At 37.4% G+C, this 20,551-nt stretch overlaps 2 protein-coding genes across 3 annotated transcripts; one reads left to right on the plus strand and one right to left on the minus strand.

The window, feature by feature from the left end:
* The first annotated feature begins 588 nt into the window (after positions 1–588).
* On the plus strand, positions 589–10,250 carry nom1 (nucleolar protein with MIF4G domain 1). 2 transcript variants are annotated; one of them, XM_015049391.1, is made up of 12 exons: positions 589–1,592; positions 1,629–1,772; positions 1,900–2,012; positions 2,856–3,051; positions 3,852–4,175; positions 4,324–4,434; positions 4,918–5,088; positions 6,397–6,518; positions 6,645–6,777; positions 8,431–8,562; positions 8,652–8,761; positions 9,130–10,250. In XM_015049391.1, exons 1-12 carry the CDS (start codon positions 837–839, stop codon positions 9,305–9,307), a joined length of 2,490 nt encoding a protein of 829 aa, XP_014904877.1. In that variant the 5' UTR covers positions 589–836; the 3' UTR covers positions 9,308–10,250. The 2 variants fall into 2 exon arrangements, with proteins under 2 accessions (XP_014904877.1, XP_014904876.1); XM_015049390.1 differs by having other exon boundaries at positions 589–1,772.
* Positions 10,251–12,503: 2,253 nt separating this feature from the next.
* Positions 12,504–18,277, minus strand: mnx1 (motor neuron and pancreas homeobox 1). The gene is made up of 3 exons (XM_015049379.1): positions 17,663–18,277; positions 16,700–16,860; positions 12,504–12,847 (listed from the first exon to the last, which is right to left on the minus strand). The coding sequence occupies exons 1-3, from the start codon at positions 18,171–18,173 to the stop codon at positions 12,557–12,559; spliced, it is 963 nt and encodes a 320-aa protein (XP_014904865.1). The 5' UTR covers positions 18,174–18,277; the 3' UTR covers positions 12,504–12,556.
* Positions 18,278–20,551: the final 2,274 nt, after the last annotated feature.

Genomic DNA, 20,551 nt, shown 5'->3' on the forward strand with positions numbered 1-20,551 from the left:
GTTTAAGGAGTCTCTGGTTAGTTACAAATTTCTGCATCATCAACTGACATCATGTAGTACATAGTTGACAGCAAAGAACATCACACATTCCCACAAACTGGAAATGCAAGAAGCATTAAAAAAAAAACCTATTCAGTGTGCAACTGGTAACATTTAGCCCTCATTTTGGGGTCCCTTGTGGTGTACTACCCTGGGCAAAAAATCAAGGAATACAAATACAGTTATTAATTACTTTTCTTAGGAAACCACAACCTTGTGATAAATGCTGAATTTGTGGAAATGGTGGTAATGCAGCGCTCATATTCAAGCAAGCTTTTAATTATCTGGAGATGAAAAATATTTATACCGCTCTATATGTATTGAACTTATGATTGTTATGGTAAGTTCCTGTGCGTGCGTGCGTGTGCGTATGCGTGTGTGTGTTTTATATAAACTTGAGTGTGCAGATGTATGTAAACTTCAAGTTTCAGCTGTCTACCGAAATGAAAAAAAAATTACTGAATGTTACCTAATATTGTTTAATTAGGTAACATTTTTCTGTTTATGTGACTGATTTACTGGCCAGCGTCTCCCCTCCCAATATGGCGGACGTTCTGACGTCCGCCATTTTTTACGCCTAAGGTGCGACCTGGAAGTAAATAGTCACGTGTCATGTCAACAAACCTGCCCTCATGGAAACACATGTGGAGTTTCAGGTTTTTATTTGATCAAAAATAGGAAACATATTACTTAGCTACTTATGTTGACTGCAACTATTCGTACGTTAAGTTTTCGTGTCGCCGGTCTGAATTAACTTTGTTAAGCTAACCTTGTTCAGTTCCAGACTGTTTGTAGAAATGAAAGGGGGGAAAAGGAAACAGAACAAGAAGAAGGGAAATGCGGTCTTACAGAAGTATATGTGTGCGGTGGATGAGTTTGTTAAAAATATTAGTGATCATGAAGAAGCAGACAGAGACCAGAGGCTGCGATCCGTGAAAACCAAAAGCAGAAAGGAGTTACGCAAAGAAAAGAGAAGACTGAAAAAAGCCAAAATGAAAAGTCACTATGAAGGGAAAAAGAGCGTCAGTTTTGCCTCAGATGTTGGGGGAAAGTTGGAAGTCAGATCTGAAAATAAGCACCAGACCCAGAAGAAGAAAACTGATCAAATAAAAAGAGAAGTGACAAAAACCCTTTCAAACAAGCACCCTGAGGTTCCTAAAGAGAAAACGGAGTCATCTGGACCTAAATCCTCCTCCAAGAAAGGCAAGAAAATTAACAAGCTTCAAGAATCCAGAAAAATGGCACTGCTGGAGGCAAATGAACAAGAGGACAGAGAGATAAAAAAGCTGGAGCGATGTCTTGGATTAAACAAAAGGAAAAACAAGAAAAGTCTCCCTCAGTCTTTTGTGACCGATGGACTGGACTACATCCTTGGAGTCCTCGACTCCAGCTCATCTGGAGCAGGGATATACGACGGTGAGTTTGATGAAGATGAGGATATGGACACTGCAAGAGAGAACTTTGAAAAACTGGATCAGGATGACTCTCTTCTGTCAGATGAAGATGGGGAAGCTGAGGATGACATAGCGAGTGAGGAAAGTGATGATGCTGAAGAGGAAGAGATGGGGAGTGAGGAAGATGAAGAGGAGGAGATGGGGAGTGAGGAAGATGAAGAGGAGGAGATGGGTGACGAGAATGATATGAATGAAAGTGGAGCTGATGCTGCTTCAGGAGCTGAAAGTGAGGAGGAAAGTGACGAAGAAGCTTCCCATCCTGACCAAAGATCGGAAATTGTGAGTGTAGATTTTAACTTGCATAATTTTGTTGCTTGTTTCATAATTAGTTATTGTGTTATGTTTTTATCATTAAAAAAGCTGTGAACTGCATTTTTGCTGAAATTTTTTATTACTTTTTTTAAAGGCCACCTCAATAACTGGCAAGTATGTCCCACCTCAGCTGCGAAATATCACAGATGACAAACGCAAAGCTGAGCTTGAAAAGCTGAAAAGGAAAGTGAAAGGCCTGCTGAACAGGTAACACTCTGCTGCAGCAGCACAAATGATTCAGACGGTAGTACATGGAAAATGTAGTTTTGAATATCTAACCTCTCAGGTTCCTCTCATTTTTAGCACCACATTTTCACTTGAACACAAAAACGCTCTGTTAAAGCTTGCGCTTGAACTATTATGTCATGTCCTTCTAATTTGCTTTAATTAATGCCTTAAACATGACAAATGGTAATGATTTGTCTGAATCTCTAATCCTTCAAGTGTCAGGCTAAGAAAATTTCAAGACGTTGTGTTTTTCCCCATAACCCATATATGTGGATTGTAAATTCTTGGGCCATCATTTGAAGGATGCCATGTATTATTTATTTCTGTGATTTTTTTAAGAACAATATCAACTGCATCCCTAACCATACCTTAGCCAATTAAGTTCTGAATTCTTAAACCCTTAAATTCCTTTGAAAGAACAAAAAAGTATATATTCTCCATTGCACATTCATAAATTGGGTTATTATCCAGTTCTAGGAAAGTCAGAATTTTGAAACATTAGTTCTGGTTTACCGTACATTTTATTTCTGTAAGTTGTAGATAACTCACTCAACCTGGATGCCTTGGATAAAAACAAACAATCTCTTAATTATTAACATGTCTTCATTTTTTTCTACAGTTATGTTTTATTAATCCAATCATCAACTGCAGTCCTCACCGCCCTTCAAACATTCATGAATTTTCTCCCTTCACGGTTTACATGACGAAATCCTGATGGCGACAACTGATAATAAACCTGCAGCCTGTCCTCCTCTCAGTTTCCTAAACTAGAATCACCATTCTCAGGGATGTGTTTTATTCTCATCAACGTGCCGTTTTCAGGCTGAGCGAGGCCAACATGGCCTCTATCTGTGGTCAGCTGGAGGAGCTGTACATGAGCTGCAGCAGGAAGGACATGAACGACACGCTGACGGACGTTCTGCTGGCAGCCTGCGTCACTCCCACCCTGATGCCCGATAGGCTGCTGATGGAGCACGTGCTGCTTGTCAGCATCCTCCATCACGCTGTGGGGCTGGAGGTGAGGCCCTTCAGTTCTTTGCCTCGAATATTTTAGATTTGACATGAGAGAGAGGAACACGGACGTCATACAGACTGGCGAATTTCATTTTTCTTTGTGGTATTGCATTTATGTTTATGCCTTTGCTGCAGTTTGTGAGAAGCAGATGCTTTTCTTTTTTTCTTCATATTAACTTTGGATATTTTGTTATTGGTTTGGTTCAGTTTTCAAAAGTATCTACTTTCCCTACATGTTTTAACTTCTGAGTTAAAATCTTTTTGAAATAACTCAAAAGCAGTGACTATTTCTTCCAGCTATTTAATATATTCATACAGGTTTGATTTTAATTTAGTATTTTGTCATCAATGACTAGGGTAAGGATTTTTAAATCATGGTTTAATTTTCCTTCGGTATTATCCCACAAGTTTCCTCCGTCTGTAACAGGTTGAAATTTATTAAAGGGTTTTCCAGATTTAGGTAAATATGGCATTTGAAAATAAATTCATATTTTCAGATTGTATTCCCAGTCTTAATGTCGGCATGGTAAATATTTCTTATTTTATTTCTTTTTTTTTTTTTTTTTTTACTTCCAATCTGCATTTTCTGGTGTTTTAAAACAAAATATGCACCCATCCACACATGCATCCGTCCATCTTCCTTCCTTTCATCCCTCCGTCCATCCTTTCCATCTGTCAGTTCATTCATCTGTATGCCCATCTCCAAAGAGGACTGAATTATGACTGTATGGTATTGTCATACCTGGAAAATGGGTATATACTCTCTGACTCCAGCCATTTGCACCGTCTCGTATCCCATCACAGGTCGGAGCCCATTTTCTCGAGACAGTCGTGCGGAGGTTTGACGAGGTCTACAAGAACTCCAGCGAGGACAAAGAGTGCGACAACCTCATCGCCATCGTCGCTCACCTCTACAACTTCCAGGTGGTGCATTCTGTCCTCATTTTTGACATCCTGAAGCTACTGGTGGGAACTTTCTCAGAGAAGGACATCGAGTTGGTTCTGTTTGTGCTGAGGAACGTCGGCTTTGCCCTGAGGAAGGACGACGCGCTCGCTCTCAAGGAGCTCATCTCTGACGCTCAGCGCAAGGCCAGTGACATTGGAGCAAAGTTCAAGGATCAAACCAGGGTAGGCCGTGCAAAATGATTTACCTTCACACAAAACTCACTTTCATAACATCAGTTTTGCTTAAGTTGATCATTGCATTTTTACATTAATTTTGTTTTTATGTTCTAAACCTAGAAGGCTGCTAAAAGACTCGTTACTTTATCTCCAGGTGCGATTCATGCTGGAAACCATGTTGGCTTTAAAGAACAACGACATGAGGAAGATCCCAGGGTACGATCCGGAGCCTGTGGAGAGACTGAGGAAGCTGCAGAGGACCCTGGTAGGTCGGGCTGACGTCGGTGAATCTGCTGTCAGGTTGGCAGGGTTGTCTTTAGATTTCATTTTTTCCAATTTTTAAAAATATAAACAGAAGTTTAATAGGCATCAACACAAACTGTTGGTATGAAATGGATGAACAGATGAATACACCTTTCAGAGAATGCACTAGAGAACAAAGTTCTGAAATCTAAACATGTTTCTGTACTCTGTTTTTCCATACTTATCTAGATCTGTAAAATATTTCAGTCTACTTCCTCAGTTTTCCTTAGTGCAATCTTTTTAATTGTTTCACTTGCAGTATTTTATGTTACCAACAGTTGGCACCAGAGTCCAACTTTCATATTCTCGGTCATCAGTGCTGTTGTTACATTCAACGTGACTTTTTGGAAACGATTAAAATTCCTACCTGTTTTGTGGGATCTTTTTTATTGTAATCCTTTAAGATGAATTTAATGTTACTTGCTGGTGAATGTTTGATCCCCAGATCCGCAGCAGTGCTGCAGGCAGTGACCTGAAACTGAGGGTGTCTCTGGAGAACATCCTGAAAGCGGAGCAGGTGGGCCGCTGGTGGATCGTTGGCTCGTCGTGGAGTGGAGCGCCGATGATCAGCAAGCAGGATGACACAACCTCAAAGCAGCGTGCTGCTGAGGGACAGGTAGATTAACAGAACCATGAAATATTATGTGAATGACGGGAATAACTTAACTCAAATCTATAACAATGTTTTCATATGGTTTCTAGTACCATCTGCTTACTTCCTCTGCATCGCCATTTAACAAACTTCTGAGGCCTTTACAGAACAGTATTGTACTATTTACCGATTAAATCACTCAAGCTACAAAGTACACCTGGATTTTTATTTATTAAAAAAAATTTAATAATGCATATCCTACTCGTTCATCTTTATACAGTTATGTACCACTTTGTTATTGTTTGTAACTTAAGAAGTCTGGTAAAATCCATTAACATTTTGATCGCTATGCGAAGTGATGTGGATAAATTCAAGAGTTGTAAATACTTTTGCTTGGCACGGTAAGGTGATATAACATGTATCAGCTCAGAGTCCAGAAAGTCAACCTAATACTATACATTGACTTCACGTTCAGTTAAAAATGACCAGATGTTATTCTGAAATTAGAATTGAATAATTAAAATTCTCTACCAGTTCTGTTGTTCCCTGCCCATAATATACCAGTTTAAACCTTATTGTGATGTGGGCACTACTCAAATTCAAAACTTCTTCTCTATGATAGGAATATCCTGAATATCAGAAATCTGAAATCCATATGCCAATACAGCTCAAATGCTCTCAAATTGGATTTGCTGGTAATAATAAGGCACTGTTCTATTTCTTTTTTATTTTCAACAGTAAGTCTAATTGTATCAAATTAGATTGAGGTAGGATTTTTAACATGTAATATCTTATTTAGTCTATTTCTAAAGACATATTTATTTAAAAAGGAATGTTAAGACAGAAAGACAAAAGCCTAGAGAATAGTACACAACAAAAGTACAAAAATAAAGAGAAGTTGTTGGTAAATGCCTAGAAATTCCTTTATAGTTACTAAAAATTATGATTATGATGAAGCTTTTTAATTGGAAAATTTAGGAGGAAGAAGTTCCTTTTTTACTGCACATTCTGTTTTAATATTATTGAACATTTTTGCTAAGTATAAAAAGAAACAATAAATCTTCCCATTCTTGCAAATATATAAAAATAACAAACCAGCCAGAGGTGGAAATCCTAATTAAATGTGTTCTATCACAGACCTACACAAACGTAACAGTTTACTCGGTGCAATTCAATATAATAAAATTTTACATTTGCATTTGAGAAGGATGCCAAACACTGTTGAGCTGGACCTCATGTTTACAATCCTGTGTTGAAGCCAAACACATAAACAAACCCAAACATACAATGCTAATTTCTTTTCTCCCTTTTACTGTTTTCCATCTCCTTCAGTTCAGCCAGAAAGTGTTAGAGCTGGCCAGGAAGCAGAGGATGAACACTGAGGTCAGGAGAAACATCTTCTGTGTCCTTATGACCAGCGAGGACTACCTGGATGCTTTCGAGAAGTTGTTGAGGTTTGTTTTGGCCCACATAATTGTCCTTTCATTGGGTTCAATTCTCCAAAAGAATCATAATTTACTATTTTCAGTAGTTTGGCTCACTTCATGCTAGAACTCTTTGTGTTTTTTTTCTTGGTGAAGAATGGGTCTGAAGGACAAGCAGGAGAGAGAGATCGTCCATGTTCTGATGGACTGCTGCCTGCAGGAGAAAACCTTCAACGCATTTTACGCCATCCTAGGAGAGAAATTCTGCTCCCAAGATCGACGCTTCCAGGTACAAATAATGCAAAGCCCGTAATCCATGTTAGATGCACAGTTATGCATTATATAACAGTTTGAGACACTATTTTTTTTACAGTTTAAACTGTATCAGATGAAGTAATGTACACATTGAAAAAAAAAATGGTAGTTAGACATTAATTAACTGGAACTCTGCATTAAAATTGTATTTTATTTGTAAAATAATATTCTTAATAAATTATTTTGTTTTCTAATTAAAATGACTATTTAGTTAATTACCTTGTGGGTAGATTTGAATGTATGAAAAGTGATCTATAAATAATTAGTTACACATATAAATGACCACCCAGTGTGCGTTTGTGTGCAATTTAATTGCGGCCTTCAGTTCACCTCGGCAGTGTGGGAGACCCTCACACCTCTCGCTCCTGATTTGAGTGCAAACATTGGGGCTGCGAGATCACCTGCACTACTGCCGTGGTAGCCAGCAGCTCATATCAGAGACCAGTGGCCATTGTCCTGATCAAAGAGCTTTAACTGGAGCTGCTGGGACTGTTTGCTCTTCACATGTAAGCTGGATGGAGATGCAGTCACTTACTGCTTGTGAGAGTTAACCTTTTGCCTCAAATGACTTGCAAATAAACTGAGGGAAGTTGTTCGATGTTTGGCACGCCAATAAAGAATTCAGCATAAATCATGGAAGATATGTTCTTGGATACAAAATGAAGACCTTGCATGGGGTGCCCCCAGGGACATAAATCAGGATGAACTTCCATATATACATAAGAAATTAAACTTTGTGTTTTTTAAGTAACATTTCTGAAGACATTTAATTAAAGGAGAAATGAACATTGGAGAAAATGTCAAGGAGAAACAGACAACATTGTAGTAGTTCTTTTTCATTTTCTTGCAATTTTTAAAATGTTGTCTTCATGTTTCCCTTCTTTCTGGACCCAGTTTGATTCTGGCTATTGAGTTTCAGTTTATTTAGTCCTGGTAATCAAATATTTTACTGGAACTTGAAGGTAAATAATGGCAAAACCTCTAAAAAGTAATGTGTAACAATTTTATTGTGTATTATTTTCTGAACTTTTTAAATTCCATCCTGCTTCAGTTTCTTGTGGTTCTGATCACTGTCAGGTCTTGTGAAAGTTGAGAAATTACCACCCTCCGATAAAGCAAAAACAAAAAAAACAAAAAAAACCCTCTAAATTACTGGTAAATAATATTGACTGAGTCACCAAAAGGTGCAGGCAGTATAGTGTGAGCAGATTATAGAAAGTTACAAGTGTCAAAGCAGGTACGAGACTTTCCCCAGTATTGTAGAAATTGACCGTTGGCCAGTAGAAACCAAACTATGCATATGACTCTTTTCATAGTCAGAAAAGTTTGTACAAAACCACTAAATCTGTTTTTGGAGCCCAAATGTTTTGCAAGAGGCCCAAAGCAGTTGCAACATTTGCTTATACCTCAAACTGCTTTGTGAATTTCCTAGCAAACCATATTTGTCTGGAAAACGTCAGGGCAGTAATGAAAGAGCATCCAGTATGTTGATTTAAAAGATTAAGACAAGTCTGGCTTTTAAAAAGCAAATTGTAAAGTAACAAAGGGATGACTTTATGTGCAGACTGCCCCTCCCCCTCCTTTACTGGATTGTCCTTGTACTAAACAGGAACTGTTACTTTCCTAGATGACGTTCCAGTTCTGCTTATGGGACAAGTTCAAAGAGCTGTCAAACCTTCCCAGCTGTGCATTTACCAATCTGGTCCAGTTGGTGACTCACTTTCTTCGGAAGAAATGCCTCTCACTCTCCATCCTCAAAGTGAGTCATTCATTTTGTGCCACTATGTCCTGTCATAAATCGAGTAAGACATATCTTGTGTGCTTATTTCCCTTTCTTTGCGTCATTAGGTGATAGAGTTTGGGGAGTTAGATAAGTCCAAGGTGCGTTTCTTACGTCAGGTCCTGACGAAACTACTGAAAGAAACTGAGCCAGAGGAGATAGCCAGCATATTTGGGAGGTGAGGTTCTTTCTTTTCCAGACTTGTATCAAATAAGCAGTAAACGTTTAAGTTATTACAGGTTACAAAATTACAGTATGCCACACTTAATAGATTTTTATTCATTTATTTATTTGACCTTATTTTATTTTATTTACTTTTTGAAGCTATGCTATGTTTTGTGTTGATGTATCACATCAAATTTCAGTAAGATCTATTGAATGTTTGGTTTGTATCATGATAAAATGTTTCTAATGTTCTTTGTAGTGATACAAAAAAAAAAAAATCAAATGACCCCCACCTGAAAGGTCATGTAAAATAACTGTTAATTACACTTTGACATTTTTGTAAAGTCTGATAAGAAATATCTCGTTTCTCCATCTCACCAGGATTTCAGGAATTGCTAAACTGGGATTGCTGCGAGACGGCTTGAAGCTTTTCATCAGTCACTTCCTCCTGAAGAACTCCCAGTCTCAGGGACCGGCTGAGCATGCCGCGTTGCTGCGGGAGCGTGCTCAGGTCGCCACCAAGGCTATGGAAACTAAAGACACCAAGCTCAAACTGTAAAACAGACCCAAAGTTTGTGGCATTAAAAGCACCTAAAAACACTCAATGTTGAAATACAGGGCTGAAAGCCACCTTTGGTGATCTACGACAACCAACTAAAACATTTTGCATTCTCTGATTTGTGTATGTAAGAACAAAAATGTTTTGTTTCCATCTGCAACATACACAGAGTCTATCTTTGTAAATTTGTTTAGCCCTCCGACACTCTGGAGGAGCGCAGCAGATGTCACGGTCAGACAGCAGGTAAACAGTTGGGGGAGGGGTGTCCCGTCAGACCATCAATTCCCAAAACCACACACACACAAAAAAAACCTGAAAAGCTTCTGGGGTCCAACTGACCCCATCTCTTAAGACCGCGGGAGGGTTAAAAAGAAGCATAATAGTTTTTCTCCAATTAACTTTTTGTGAAAATCATATTATACAGGTACTGTACGATCAGAGTTTGACTTTTTTGTGTGTATTATTTTTATTCCAAGCAAAAAAAAAAACATTTTTACATTTAAAACTCAACTGAACCTTAACTGTGTGCTTTGTAGACTTTTTCCCCTTTCCTGTGTGTTTTGACCTGAACACTAAGAGGTTGTGGCGTTGCTCTTCAGTGTTTACATGCCCTGATAAATTGACTCGGGGACGCTGAATATGGCCTGTCCTGTTCGTCTGCTGACACCAGTATATTTCCCACATGGTTTGCATAGCAGAGTCATTCTGTTACATTTGATACTTGCTCCTATAAATTAGCTCTGTTGATGCCTGTATTATTCTAAAGGCGTAGAGCGGGCAGCTTGGGGGTCAGCATCAGGCCAGGTCAACCAGATCAAGTGTTTGTCAGTTCATGAAGTAGACTGCTGCTGATAGGAGGTCGAACTTTTTCCCATTTAAAGCCAAGCATTCAGTGATGTACACAATGTTAAAAAAATATATATTAAAAGGTAAAATATTTACACCCTTTCAAATTTTTTTATTGTGATGTGGTTAAAGGACATTAAAACTATTATTTTGAAAGTTCTTCACAAATAAAGAAGAATTTATAGTTTTCAGACCAGATTTATTTCGGTACCCCTAATTTAAACAAACATACAACAGTTGACGTAAGAAGTCACAAAATTAGTGCAAAGAACTGTCACTCTAAATAATCCTGGACACATCTTTCCTACTGTAAAGCACAGTGGTGGCACCATCATGTTGTGAGGATGGGTGTTTTTCGGCATTGAAGTCAAAGCTGGTACATGTTAATGGAAAATACAGTTAAATCCCTCAAGAAATCCTACAGAAGGCTTGAAGCACAAACATATTTATATAATTTAAAAAATGTTTTCTCCTTCTTCACAATCATCCCCAACATTGTGTCAATGAATAAAATACATCAAAGTTGTTATACTGTGACAAAATTCAAGTTTAGGGTTAATGAAGACAGTAGTGTATGCATCAATGTTTAGTGCAATTATTTTTTTGAGCACAATTTTAGAGAAGCACTGTTAAAAATAGATCTGTAAGCTCACTACAGCTTGATTTTTACCTGCTGACCCTAAGTTGAACTTTAAGTTAGCCTGCTAAAGCAAACAGCTACAGATAGCCAACAGATTACTTTGTAAACCTGGTATAAATGGTCCAAAAATCTCTCGGGTGTTGCTGTCGATTAACAGTGATCGCTGCAGGAACACAAAATATTTTCAGTCTGCCGCATTGCACCAACATATCAGGAGCTCACTGTAAAGTCGTATTAAAAGTTGACAAAAGTCTAAAATGAACCCTTTCAGACAATAACATTGCTAAAGTAAAAGACTCATATTTTGAACCTGCATGCTAGATTTTGTTTTTGTGAAATCAACTACACTCTCTTTAGGGATAATTTATTATCAATGAAGCAACATCATGGTCAGGTCATTTATTTTGTTTAGTTGTAAATCACCATTAAATGAAGCTAAAAATCACACTTCCAAAAACACTCCTTCATGCCTCTGGTGACATCACAAATGGTATCTGACCACATTTGTTGTCATCGATTCTTTTAAGTGTTTTTTTCCCCCCTATTATAATCACATTCATGCTCAAATTCCTGATTTAGCAACACATTTAGACGTGTTTACTTGTTTCCTGCGGTAGTTAGTGTTAGCGTCAGCTTTTTTGTTCAGGCTGTTCTCCATCATTGCGTTGTTGTGACAAGAGTCAAACTCTAGCACTAACATGTAAAGTTGAACCCTTTACTACTTAATAATAGTAACTCCTGTGCTATAAATATTCTTAATATTGCCTGATCAGCGATTCTTATGCCTCTGGTGATGTCATCGACCCAAATGCACGCACGCAAAATTATCTCTTTCTCGACGTCAATCTCCATTTGTTTGCTACCAATATGATATCTTTAAATTGGACACGCATGTTTTTTTTGTTTTTTTTTTAATTTCTTACTTTTACAAACTAAGTTTCAAACCGATATTACAGATTATAGCTACCGATATTACCTTAAAATCTCCAGTCTACATGAAACTATCCAGCAGCATCCATGTTCCCCTGCTTTCTAAAGGGCGTATTAATACGAGCCTATTGTCGGTGTGGTGTGAAATGTTTCCTCTGTCTGACTGCCTGCTCGCTGTTTGCTCTCACTGCCCGTTTGCACAGATCCGACAGCGCTATTAACAGTGATTCCCATGACCCGAGCTGTCAGAGCAAAGAGAGGGGACACAGGACTCAAACACTCCCTGTAAATCATGAATGAGCCTCTGTGTTTCCGAAAAGAAGGAGGAAAAACAAAATACGCCGAAACATTACCTGATTTTAATTTTCAGTTAAAAAGAACATTCTATTTTACATTATTTGCAGGGAGATGAAGGTCAAACAATTATTTTTGGCATGCATTTTTTTTTCTATGAGCAATTTATTGTATAAATACATTATAGAAAAATAATTTTCCGTTTCATTTGTGATATTGCTGTGAATAATTTTGTTTTATGGCCTCTTTTCCCGGACAAACCGCAGAATTTCGCCAATTCTGACCCACTCCAGGCTTCATGCAGTGTCTTTATGTGGGTGCGCAATGAGCATAGCCTAAATAAAATGCAGGTCTTCTGATTTATTGCTTCTTCTTTTTTAAACATTAGCTTCTTTTTTTTTCTTTTTTTTGCAAATTTCGTTCAGGAAAATTCTTGGATTACATGCAACTGCATTATATTTCTTTTCTTTCTTTTCTTTTTTTTTCTTTTTTTTTTACAGTGAAACTTCCCAAAGTCAGTCAGCTGAAGGTCAGCTCAGTTAAGCCTGCGGACTGGCGTCGCTGTTGTGATTGCGCTCCTCGTCCGAAGAGCAGTCCGACGAGTTGTACAAGAAACTGTCGCCTTCGTCGTCGTCGCTGTCTCTGAAGTCTCTTATTCTGCCGTTTTTTGAGTCCGTCTTGCTGTGATAATCTGACTGTTCAAGTCCGTCTGATTTCTCCTGGCCGCTCTTGTTGGTGCCTTTCTGCTTCTCGGCCTCCTGGGCGGCCTGCTCTTTGGCCTTTTTGCTCCTCTTCCATTTCATGCGTCTGTTCTGGAACCAGATTTTCACCTGAGGAGAAGAGGAGTCGATAATTCAACTGACAGAAGCGTCAAAAAGGTTATTGGACATAATTGCTGTCGGGGTCTTTTTATAGTTTTCCATTTATTTCTTATTTCACGTCACTTCTCTTTGTAATAGTGTTTTAGTCATTTTCAACGCTAATAAAAACTATCTTATTTCTCCACTAAATTAAATTGAAACAAAAAAATATAGCACTCGTCACCATCGTTTCCACATCCGCGTAGCGAGATAGTAGGTGAAAACAGTTCATCTTCTAATAACTATTAAAAAATGAAAATAATCACATTTAAGTGTCCCGGGGGATTGTCACAAAAACTTTCAAAATCTGATTCATTGTATTTTTTTTTAAATTTACTTAACATTATATTAATCAATAAATCAAAATCACAATGAGCTGATTCAACTGGCCTCTTTCGGTTCTTATATTTAATCTGGGGTTTAAGGATCATCCTACAGTGTCAGTAATCTGAGATTCCACCACGGGGGTGCTGGTGGGCACTTTTCTAAACCCAAATAATATAAAACAATTAAAATGAGCCAAAATAAACAATAGAAACACATTTTTTAAAACTCCAATTGACAACAACTTGACTCATCTGGATTTATGACTACGGCATATTAAAATTTCTTAAATTTCTTCATGGTTATTGGTTTTGGTGTGCCATTCCAAAGTTAAAAATGGTCCCCATTTAGCCGTCCTTTTAAGAGCTTTCTAAAGGCACCATGTCAGCACTGTATTAAACACAGCAATGCTAAAGAACGGGCTCATCCTGGTGGCTGTTTTAGTAATGCTGCTGTATTTGACAAAATAGAAACTTGGATAATTTCTTGTATGTGAGCAAAATCTAATGCAATAGAGAAGACAATCCATCCATCCATCCATCCATCCATCCATCCATCCATCCATCCATCCATCCATCCAAGTGAAATTGGGAAGTTAAAGGTGATAAAACATTTGTTCAGGCTATATTTTTATCTGCTCTACTCTTAAGGTGTATAAGTCATCAAAATTATTTAACTCTCAATTGAACATTTGACTTTATAATGTAATAATGCTCAGTTCTAACAGCATTACGGCTTGTTCATTTTTTTTTTTTGTTATTTTATTTGGGGTGTTTTTTGGTATCAAATATTATCTTAACAATTTGATCAGTGAAGTTATTCTTGTTTTTCATGTGCTGTGTTTATCAAGGGACAGTTAGGCTAATAAGTTAATATGATTGTTAATATGAAAGTATAATACAAAAGGTTAAGTATTGTTCAAACCTCTGGTTTAGATAGGCTGTGCTCTTAGCAAAAAATAATTTCTGTATCCCACTTCAGCTGTCAAAAGTGCTAATGCTAACATCAAACTTGGAGGAAAGTTAAACTTCTTAACGACACTAATGTTTTATGCCATAGCAACAAACAGATGTATACTTATTGTTTTTGGAGACATATGAGTAAAATTATCGTAGTTATGTAGCTTAAAATAAATGTAATTAATTATGTTTAGTAGTTGAAGAATTGTCTGTTGAATCTCGCATGATGTCTAGTCAAATGTGCTGATTAAAATATACACAAAAACTGTGTGTAAATAGTTTTTCATTAATTAGATTGAAACACTTAGTTTTTTTAGACAACTAAAACAATGCCCAAATGTAATTTACTCTGTTTTTGTGCTTTTAAAAATTATAATAGTCACTGAGTAAAGCCATTATAAACTGGGCTTTTCTTAGTATAGTTACTGTAAAATGCATAGTGCCATCTTTCAATTTGATGAAAAGATTCCATTATCTTATAAACCAATTGTAAATGTGGTTTAAAGTTGAAAAGATGTTGGTATAAAGCCGTCTACCATACAACTGTTGGTTAAAAGTCATAAATATTAGTTATTGAAATTATGTACCTAAATTCAAATTGAGTACATTGGTATGTGAATAAAACGTTCAATAACTGTTACATTTAAACATAAGCTTCTGCTTTGGTAACAAACTCGTTTCAAACCTTTTCATTATCACTTAACTGCAGGTGTTGGTTTAATTAGCTGTAACTGTCATTTGCTAATTTAAGTTTATAATTGAGTTGATTGACTGAAATGAAGGTTAACAAGATTTGTAGTTGAGGTAATTTTGTGTTGGAGCAAGAATTAAAATTTTCATCCAGCCTTAGCTAGCTTAGCAACAGCGCTAGTGCTAAAGCCAAATTTCCAGTGAACTAAATTTACTTCGAGGAGGTCATTGTAAATGAACAGCGCTTCTTAGTTGTAGTTCTAAGGAGAAGTTTATTTCTGATAAAGTAGAATTTAAAAGTTTGCATCCTCTTTATAGTAACAGTGCTAAACAATAAATACATACACTTTATCAATCCCACACTGGGGGAAATTGACATCACAACAACAAAATTACAAATAATAAACAAATCACAATGAAAAACAATCTAAAAGAAACTAAACACTTTGCACAATGTATATAAAAAAATAATAAAACCTTTAATATTGCACCTATTAAAATAATGTATGAGATATGACTTATGAAATATGGTACAATGCCAATGCAATAATAATTGCATAGATGAGTTGTAACAGAGACATTAGTGGTAGCAGGAAGTACTAATTTACCAACAAGTTGTAAGTTATACAGTCTGACTGCAGTTTGTATGAATGACCTGCCGTATCTTTCCTTCCTTTAAGTGGGTCTATCAGTTTGCTACTGAAGGAGCTGCTTACGCCCCAGCAATGTCACATAGAGCATTAAATGGATTGAGAATTTTGCTTTCAGCTTAATGCTAAAGTTAAACATACAGGCAAGATGAGCTTTGTAACCTTGTCGCAGTCGTTGCCTATCAATAACATATCCAGCTGTAGTTTTTCAGGGAAAAAGTTTAACACAATGCTTGCATAGTTTTAAAATAGATTTTAAAGGTCTGTGTTCGCCTTGAACTATTTTCTCAACAATGACTATGCTACAGTTAAACTTGTCAGCAAGCTACACCTTGCAGGTTGGCTTGAACAACACACAGCTTCCTTGGCAGCTCTTCTTAGCTACAGTTGCCAGGGAAAGTGTTCACATGCAATATGTTCATTGCAAATTTTGTAGCTTTTCATGCCTCAATCAGAAACCAAGTACTTTTCTTGTTTCTTTTTCTTTTTTAACACGGGAGACAAGCATAATTTAGTGAAAGAAACAGTGAGGGTGACTCCAGCTGTGAACGTGTATATTTGGTGTCTAATGAAATGCATTTGGCATTAATCAGTCTGAACGTGCAGCTTTTTATCTTAATGAAGACAATTCTGAATTGAGAAATTTGACATAAATGGTGGCTTCTTTTGATTAATGACATATATATATATATATATATATATATATATATATATATATATATATATATATATATATATATATATAGTGTCTGTTGTATCTAAATTCCAAGCGAATTCTAAACCAAATAATTAATTTGTTTATTTGATCAATCAAAACTGAATTAAATTAATTTAGTTTGATTTAATTCCACTGAAATTTTTAATACAACAAATTTTGCTAAAACTGTTGTAAACTGGAATTGAACGAGTTGAATTGTTACTATGTGATCAACTGCTTTAGAAGTGTATATAGAAAGAAAGAGTTCTGCTTTCAGTGTGCAGTCAATAAATTGAATTCAATAAACTGAATTGAATTGTGCATTCAATTCAATAAATTGAATGCATAAACTTAAAAAGAAAACTGTTGGCGTGTGTGTTTTCAAGTGTTGTGGTGTGTAATATTTTATTTCTGAGAGAGCAAAGGCAGGTCCTCATTTCCAAGTTGTTTGCCTTGTGTATCACGCAATACGCTAAATAAAATGCGCAGGACTGAGTTATACCTGAGTTTCGGTGAGCATGAGCGACGTGGCTACCTCGAAGCGCTTTGGTCGCGACAGATACTTGTTCAGTTTGAACTGATGCTCCAGCTCCAGCAGCTGCTGACTGGTGAACGCTGTCCTGGGTCTTCTGCACTTTCCGAGCAGGTTTGACTGCGTCTGAGCTGCAAGACAAAGACAATGAACAAAGATGCGTTGTTTTCTGTGTAATAGTCCTTTATAATAATTAAATTGGTCTCATTGTAGAAATGTACGTTCTTGACAGATGCTTATGCTGTTGATATTGAGTCCAGTTCTTAAAATGAGATTCTATGCGGTCAAAAATGATCCACACATGAACGCAGACAAACTTTCTGCCCTCTTATTTTTTGAACAAATCCGCTAAAGTGAGCAGAAACAAAAAAGCCAGTATATCTGCTGAGCAGATCGCATGTCGGCTGTGGCTTTCACACTCCTCTGCCACTTTCCCCCACTGTCCATTATCTGTCCATTTTAGTTCCTCTGCAGAAAAACCAACGCTGCATGACAGCCTCCGCGTCGAGGCCATGCAGAAATGTGAGCCTTGATATTTCAAAAATAAACTTGTATAATTAAAAAAAAAAAAAAATGTGCCTGCTGTTTTAACGTATCTTGTTACGCAAAATATTTTTTTTCTTTGTTATATTTTAGTAAATAGAATGAAACAAATTCAGCATTTATAATTTCTACTACTCCTCCTCCTTATTTCCACTGAAAGTTCTATTTTTATTTGGCACAGCAGTTTGCACATTCCTCTGAACCTTATTTTTGGCATTTTGCTTTAACTGTACTATTAAAGTTTTATTTTTTTTCTTTCAATGTGTTATTTATTTATTTATTTACATGTTATAGTTTTAAACTTAACATGTAAATAAAATTAAAAAAAACAAAAACTTTTCCGTTATAATCCTAAACAGAGAGGAAGGGTGAGAAAGTTCTGCAACTCACCATTAAAATCGGACATCTTTGGCAGCATCATCCCAGCTGTGGACACTCGCAGCCAGTGGTCCAGCTGGAAGGTGCTGGCTGTCAGTTTAATGGGGTCGCTGGTGTGGTGGTGATGCGAGCCGTGCGGATAGGAGTAGGACAGTGCGGGGTGTTGGCCCGTCAGCGCAGCGGCGGAGTATGTGTACATGGGATGGCCGTAGAGAGCCTGCGCCGGGATCCCCGCGCTGCTCTGCGGGTGTAGTCCCACCATGCCGTGCGCGCTGTTCAGGAACCCCGGCTTGGGAATCAGCCCGCAGGTGGAAATCCTCGGCGGAGACGGCGGCGTCTCGGCGCGTAACGATTCGGCGGCTGCCGTGAGGTCCGGGGCAGCTCCGCTCCCGGACGACGGGATGGAGGAGGAAGATGCGGAGGAAGAGGACAGGGAAGTCACAAGTGCCAGCGGTGAAGTCTGCGCCTTTGGCGTATCGACTGCCAGAAGCGCGTCGATGCGAAAGTTTTTGGATTTCTCCATCGGGTCGGCCGGTGCGCGTCCTGGTAGCCTCTGCAGCCGCTGAACTGGAGAAGAAATCAACCCTGCTTTCCTCACCTTTCAGAAGTTGATGGTGTCCTCCGAAGTGTGAGAGAAGAGCGCTGTTTGACACTTAATCCCGGTCAGATGGAGGCGATTGGTGCAGCATGAGTCAGGGGGCTGTCCCACCGGATGCACTCAGCGGACTCAACACCGCCTCCTGCCCTAATGACCGCGCACCAAGATGATGGCAACAATATTTACGTCACGATTGGCTTAATGGCAGCGAAAAAAAAAAATGCTGATTTAAAATAAACTCAGTCATGACATTTTCCAATAGTGAATTTGTGTGTGTGCGTGTGTGTGTTTTTAAATATAATAAACTATTTTTATTACTATTATTATTTAGTTCTACTAGTCCTTCAAATAACCATATAGCCATTTTAGTGCGTCGGATAGAATTCAGACAAGCAACAACTTTAATTATGCTCACATTGGGTGAACAATTAATAATAAATCACATGTTGATTTGATGTTCAAATTTGAACAGATATACCTGTGGCCAATGGAGTTCAGAAAAATCCTCTTCTAATGAAATGGTTAAATAAAACAACGCAATAAATCTGAAATTCTTCAGAACTTACAGTGCTGTTAAATGTTTGACGCAGCCTTTTTATATTAATAAAAAAAATAAAATAAGACAAGTTTTATAATAAAAAAAATTGATTGACTTCGACTCAGTATTTTTTCTTTCTAAAATTTAATCCGTAAAGGTTGGCGGTGAAGGGTTCAAAAGGCCTTTCAATATGGTAGCTATTTACTCATTATTAGACGTTTGTTCTTCATCTTAGTTTCCTCAGGTGAAGTTCAAGTAAGCAAGTGCTGCATTTAATTTCGGTTTAGATCAATTATGCATTAGAAAGTCCTGATCTGATATATTTATATTATTTTTAAAATAAAAACAAAGAAGAAAAAAAAAAAAAAAAAAAAAAATGGAAACGCTAGTGGTGTCATGTTATTGATATTGGATGCAGATATTCAATGGCTTTCATACATCCTGTCTTTCCACCTTCTGGAAACAATTTTTGTTCTAATCATAATTTGCGATACTCCCAGGGTGATTGTTCAGGTCTTTGCCTGCTGCCCCCACATTGTGATTTGATTTGCTTTGTCTGTACTTGGTCATCTATGCCTTCCTTCAGAGCAGGTCCAGCACAACGCCTTTAAAGAGAGCGGGGAGCGGTGTGTGAGAAAAAAAATATATATATATATTTTCCACCACTTGTGTGTGTGGGAGGTCTGTTTTTGTTTATTTGTTGTTCGTCTGTATTTTTATTATTATTTTTTTTTTACCTTTATTAAAAGTCATTTTATCATAAGTCTTCTCTTTCCGTTAAAACTGATCAAATCAGACTCTTTGTTAATGACACCTATAAATGTTTATGCTTAAGGTTGTCTGCCCCAACTTCTTTAATTTCTAGAACGTCAACACATGAGAGGAATGGAAACAATGTGTCTGCACTAGAGGCCAACAGGGAAATTTAAGTAAAAGCCCTCCTTCTGTCACTCCCACAGTCAGAAGCTGGCAGATGTACAGCATGTGCAATAAATCCAAACATTATCAGCAAACTGTTAATTGTGCATTTGTAAATATTGTGAACAAAATGTCAGGCAACAAAATTAGAATAAAAAAGATTTTTGCTAAATTTCTGATACACAGAAACAAAATGACTGTGTATAGATAGATAGATAGATAGATAGATAGATAGATAGATAGATAGATAGATAGATAGATAGATAGATAGATAGATAGATAGATAGATAGATAGATAGATAGTATTTTTTTAATTTAATATCCTAAACTAAGTTGTTTATGTCAATTAAATGTAGAAATAAAATGAAGACAAAATCGTCCAAATCATGACGAGCAGACGGACGGACTCGGTCTGAATAAGCCACTTAAACCTAATGGAAGAGGAGGCCGAAAACGAGAATTATTGACACCCCGTTGCCCTTAACCTGTCTCCCAATAAAGCTGATTGGTTTTTGTCGATTCATCAGCGACGCTCGCTCCCCGGGACGTTTATTTGCTCGGGGGAAATCAACAAGTCAGCCAGGAGTTTTCTAGTAAAGGATCGCCGTTTAATTGCGGACCCTGATGATCATGACCAATTACAGAATGATAGCTGGGAGATTGATGCGGGTACTGGGACGTCATCACGCGGGCCTGCAACTAAAGCTGGACAAAAAATAAATAAATAAATAAAAATGCTGGAAGGTGGTGGTGGTAGGGGGTTCGGGGGGGGGGGTTGTATCTTGCATGAAGGTGTTTAAATTTAATAATTTAACTTATGTCGAAAATAACTATTGTATTTTTAACT

Source organism: Poecilia latipinna, unplaced genomic scaffold (genome assembly GCF_001443285.1).
Source record: "Poecilia latipinna isolate Pla-1442-1.1 unplaced genomic scaffold, P_latipinna-1.0 Scaffold944, whole genome shotgun sequence".
Classification (NCBI taxonomy): domain Eukaryota; kingdom Metazoa; phylum Chordata; class Actinopteri; order Cyprinodontiformes; family Poeciliidae; genus Poecilia; species Poecilia latipinna.

Bases quoted from the DNA above. Each gene is read 5' to 3' on its own strand.
- mnx1 (XM_015049379.1), bottom strand. From the start codon at position 18,173: ATGGAGAAATCCAAAAACTTTCGCATCGACGCGCTTCTGGCAGTCGAT. The intron at 16,861-17,662 runs GTGAGTTGCAGA...TTTGTCTTGCAG, and splicing joins AAAGATGTCCGATTTTAATG to CTCAGACGCAGTCAAACCTG. The intron at 12,848-16,699 runs GTATAACTCAGT...TCTTCTCCTCAG, and splicing joins TCATGCTCACCGAAACTCAG to GTGAAAATCTGGTTCCAGAA.
- nom1 (XM_015049390.1), top strand. From the start codon at position 837: ATGAAAGGGGGGAAAAGGAAACAGAACAAGAAGAAGGGAAATGCGGTC. The intron at 6,519-6,644 runs GTTTGTTTTGGC...TTCTTGGTGAAG, and splicing joins GCTTTCGAGAAGTTGTTGAG to AATGGGTCTGAAGGACAAGC. The intron at 8,762-9,129 runs GTGAGGTTCTTT...CCATCTCACCAG, and splicing joins ATAGCCAGCATATTTGGGAG to GATTTCAGGAATTGCTAAAC.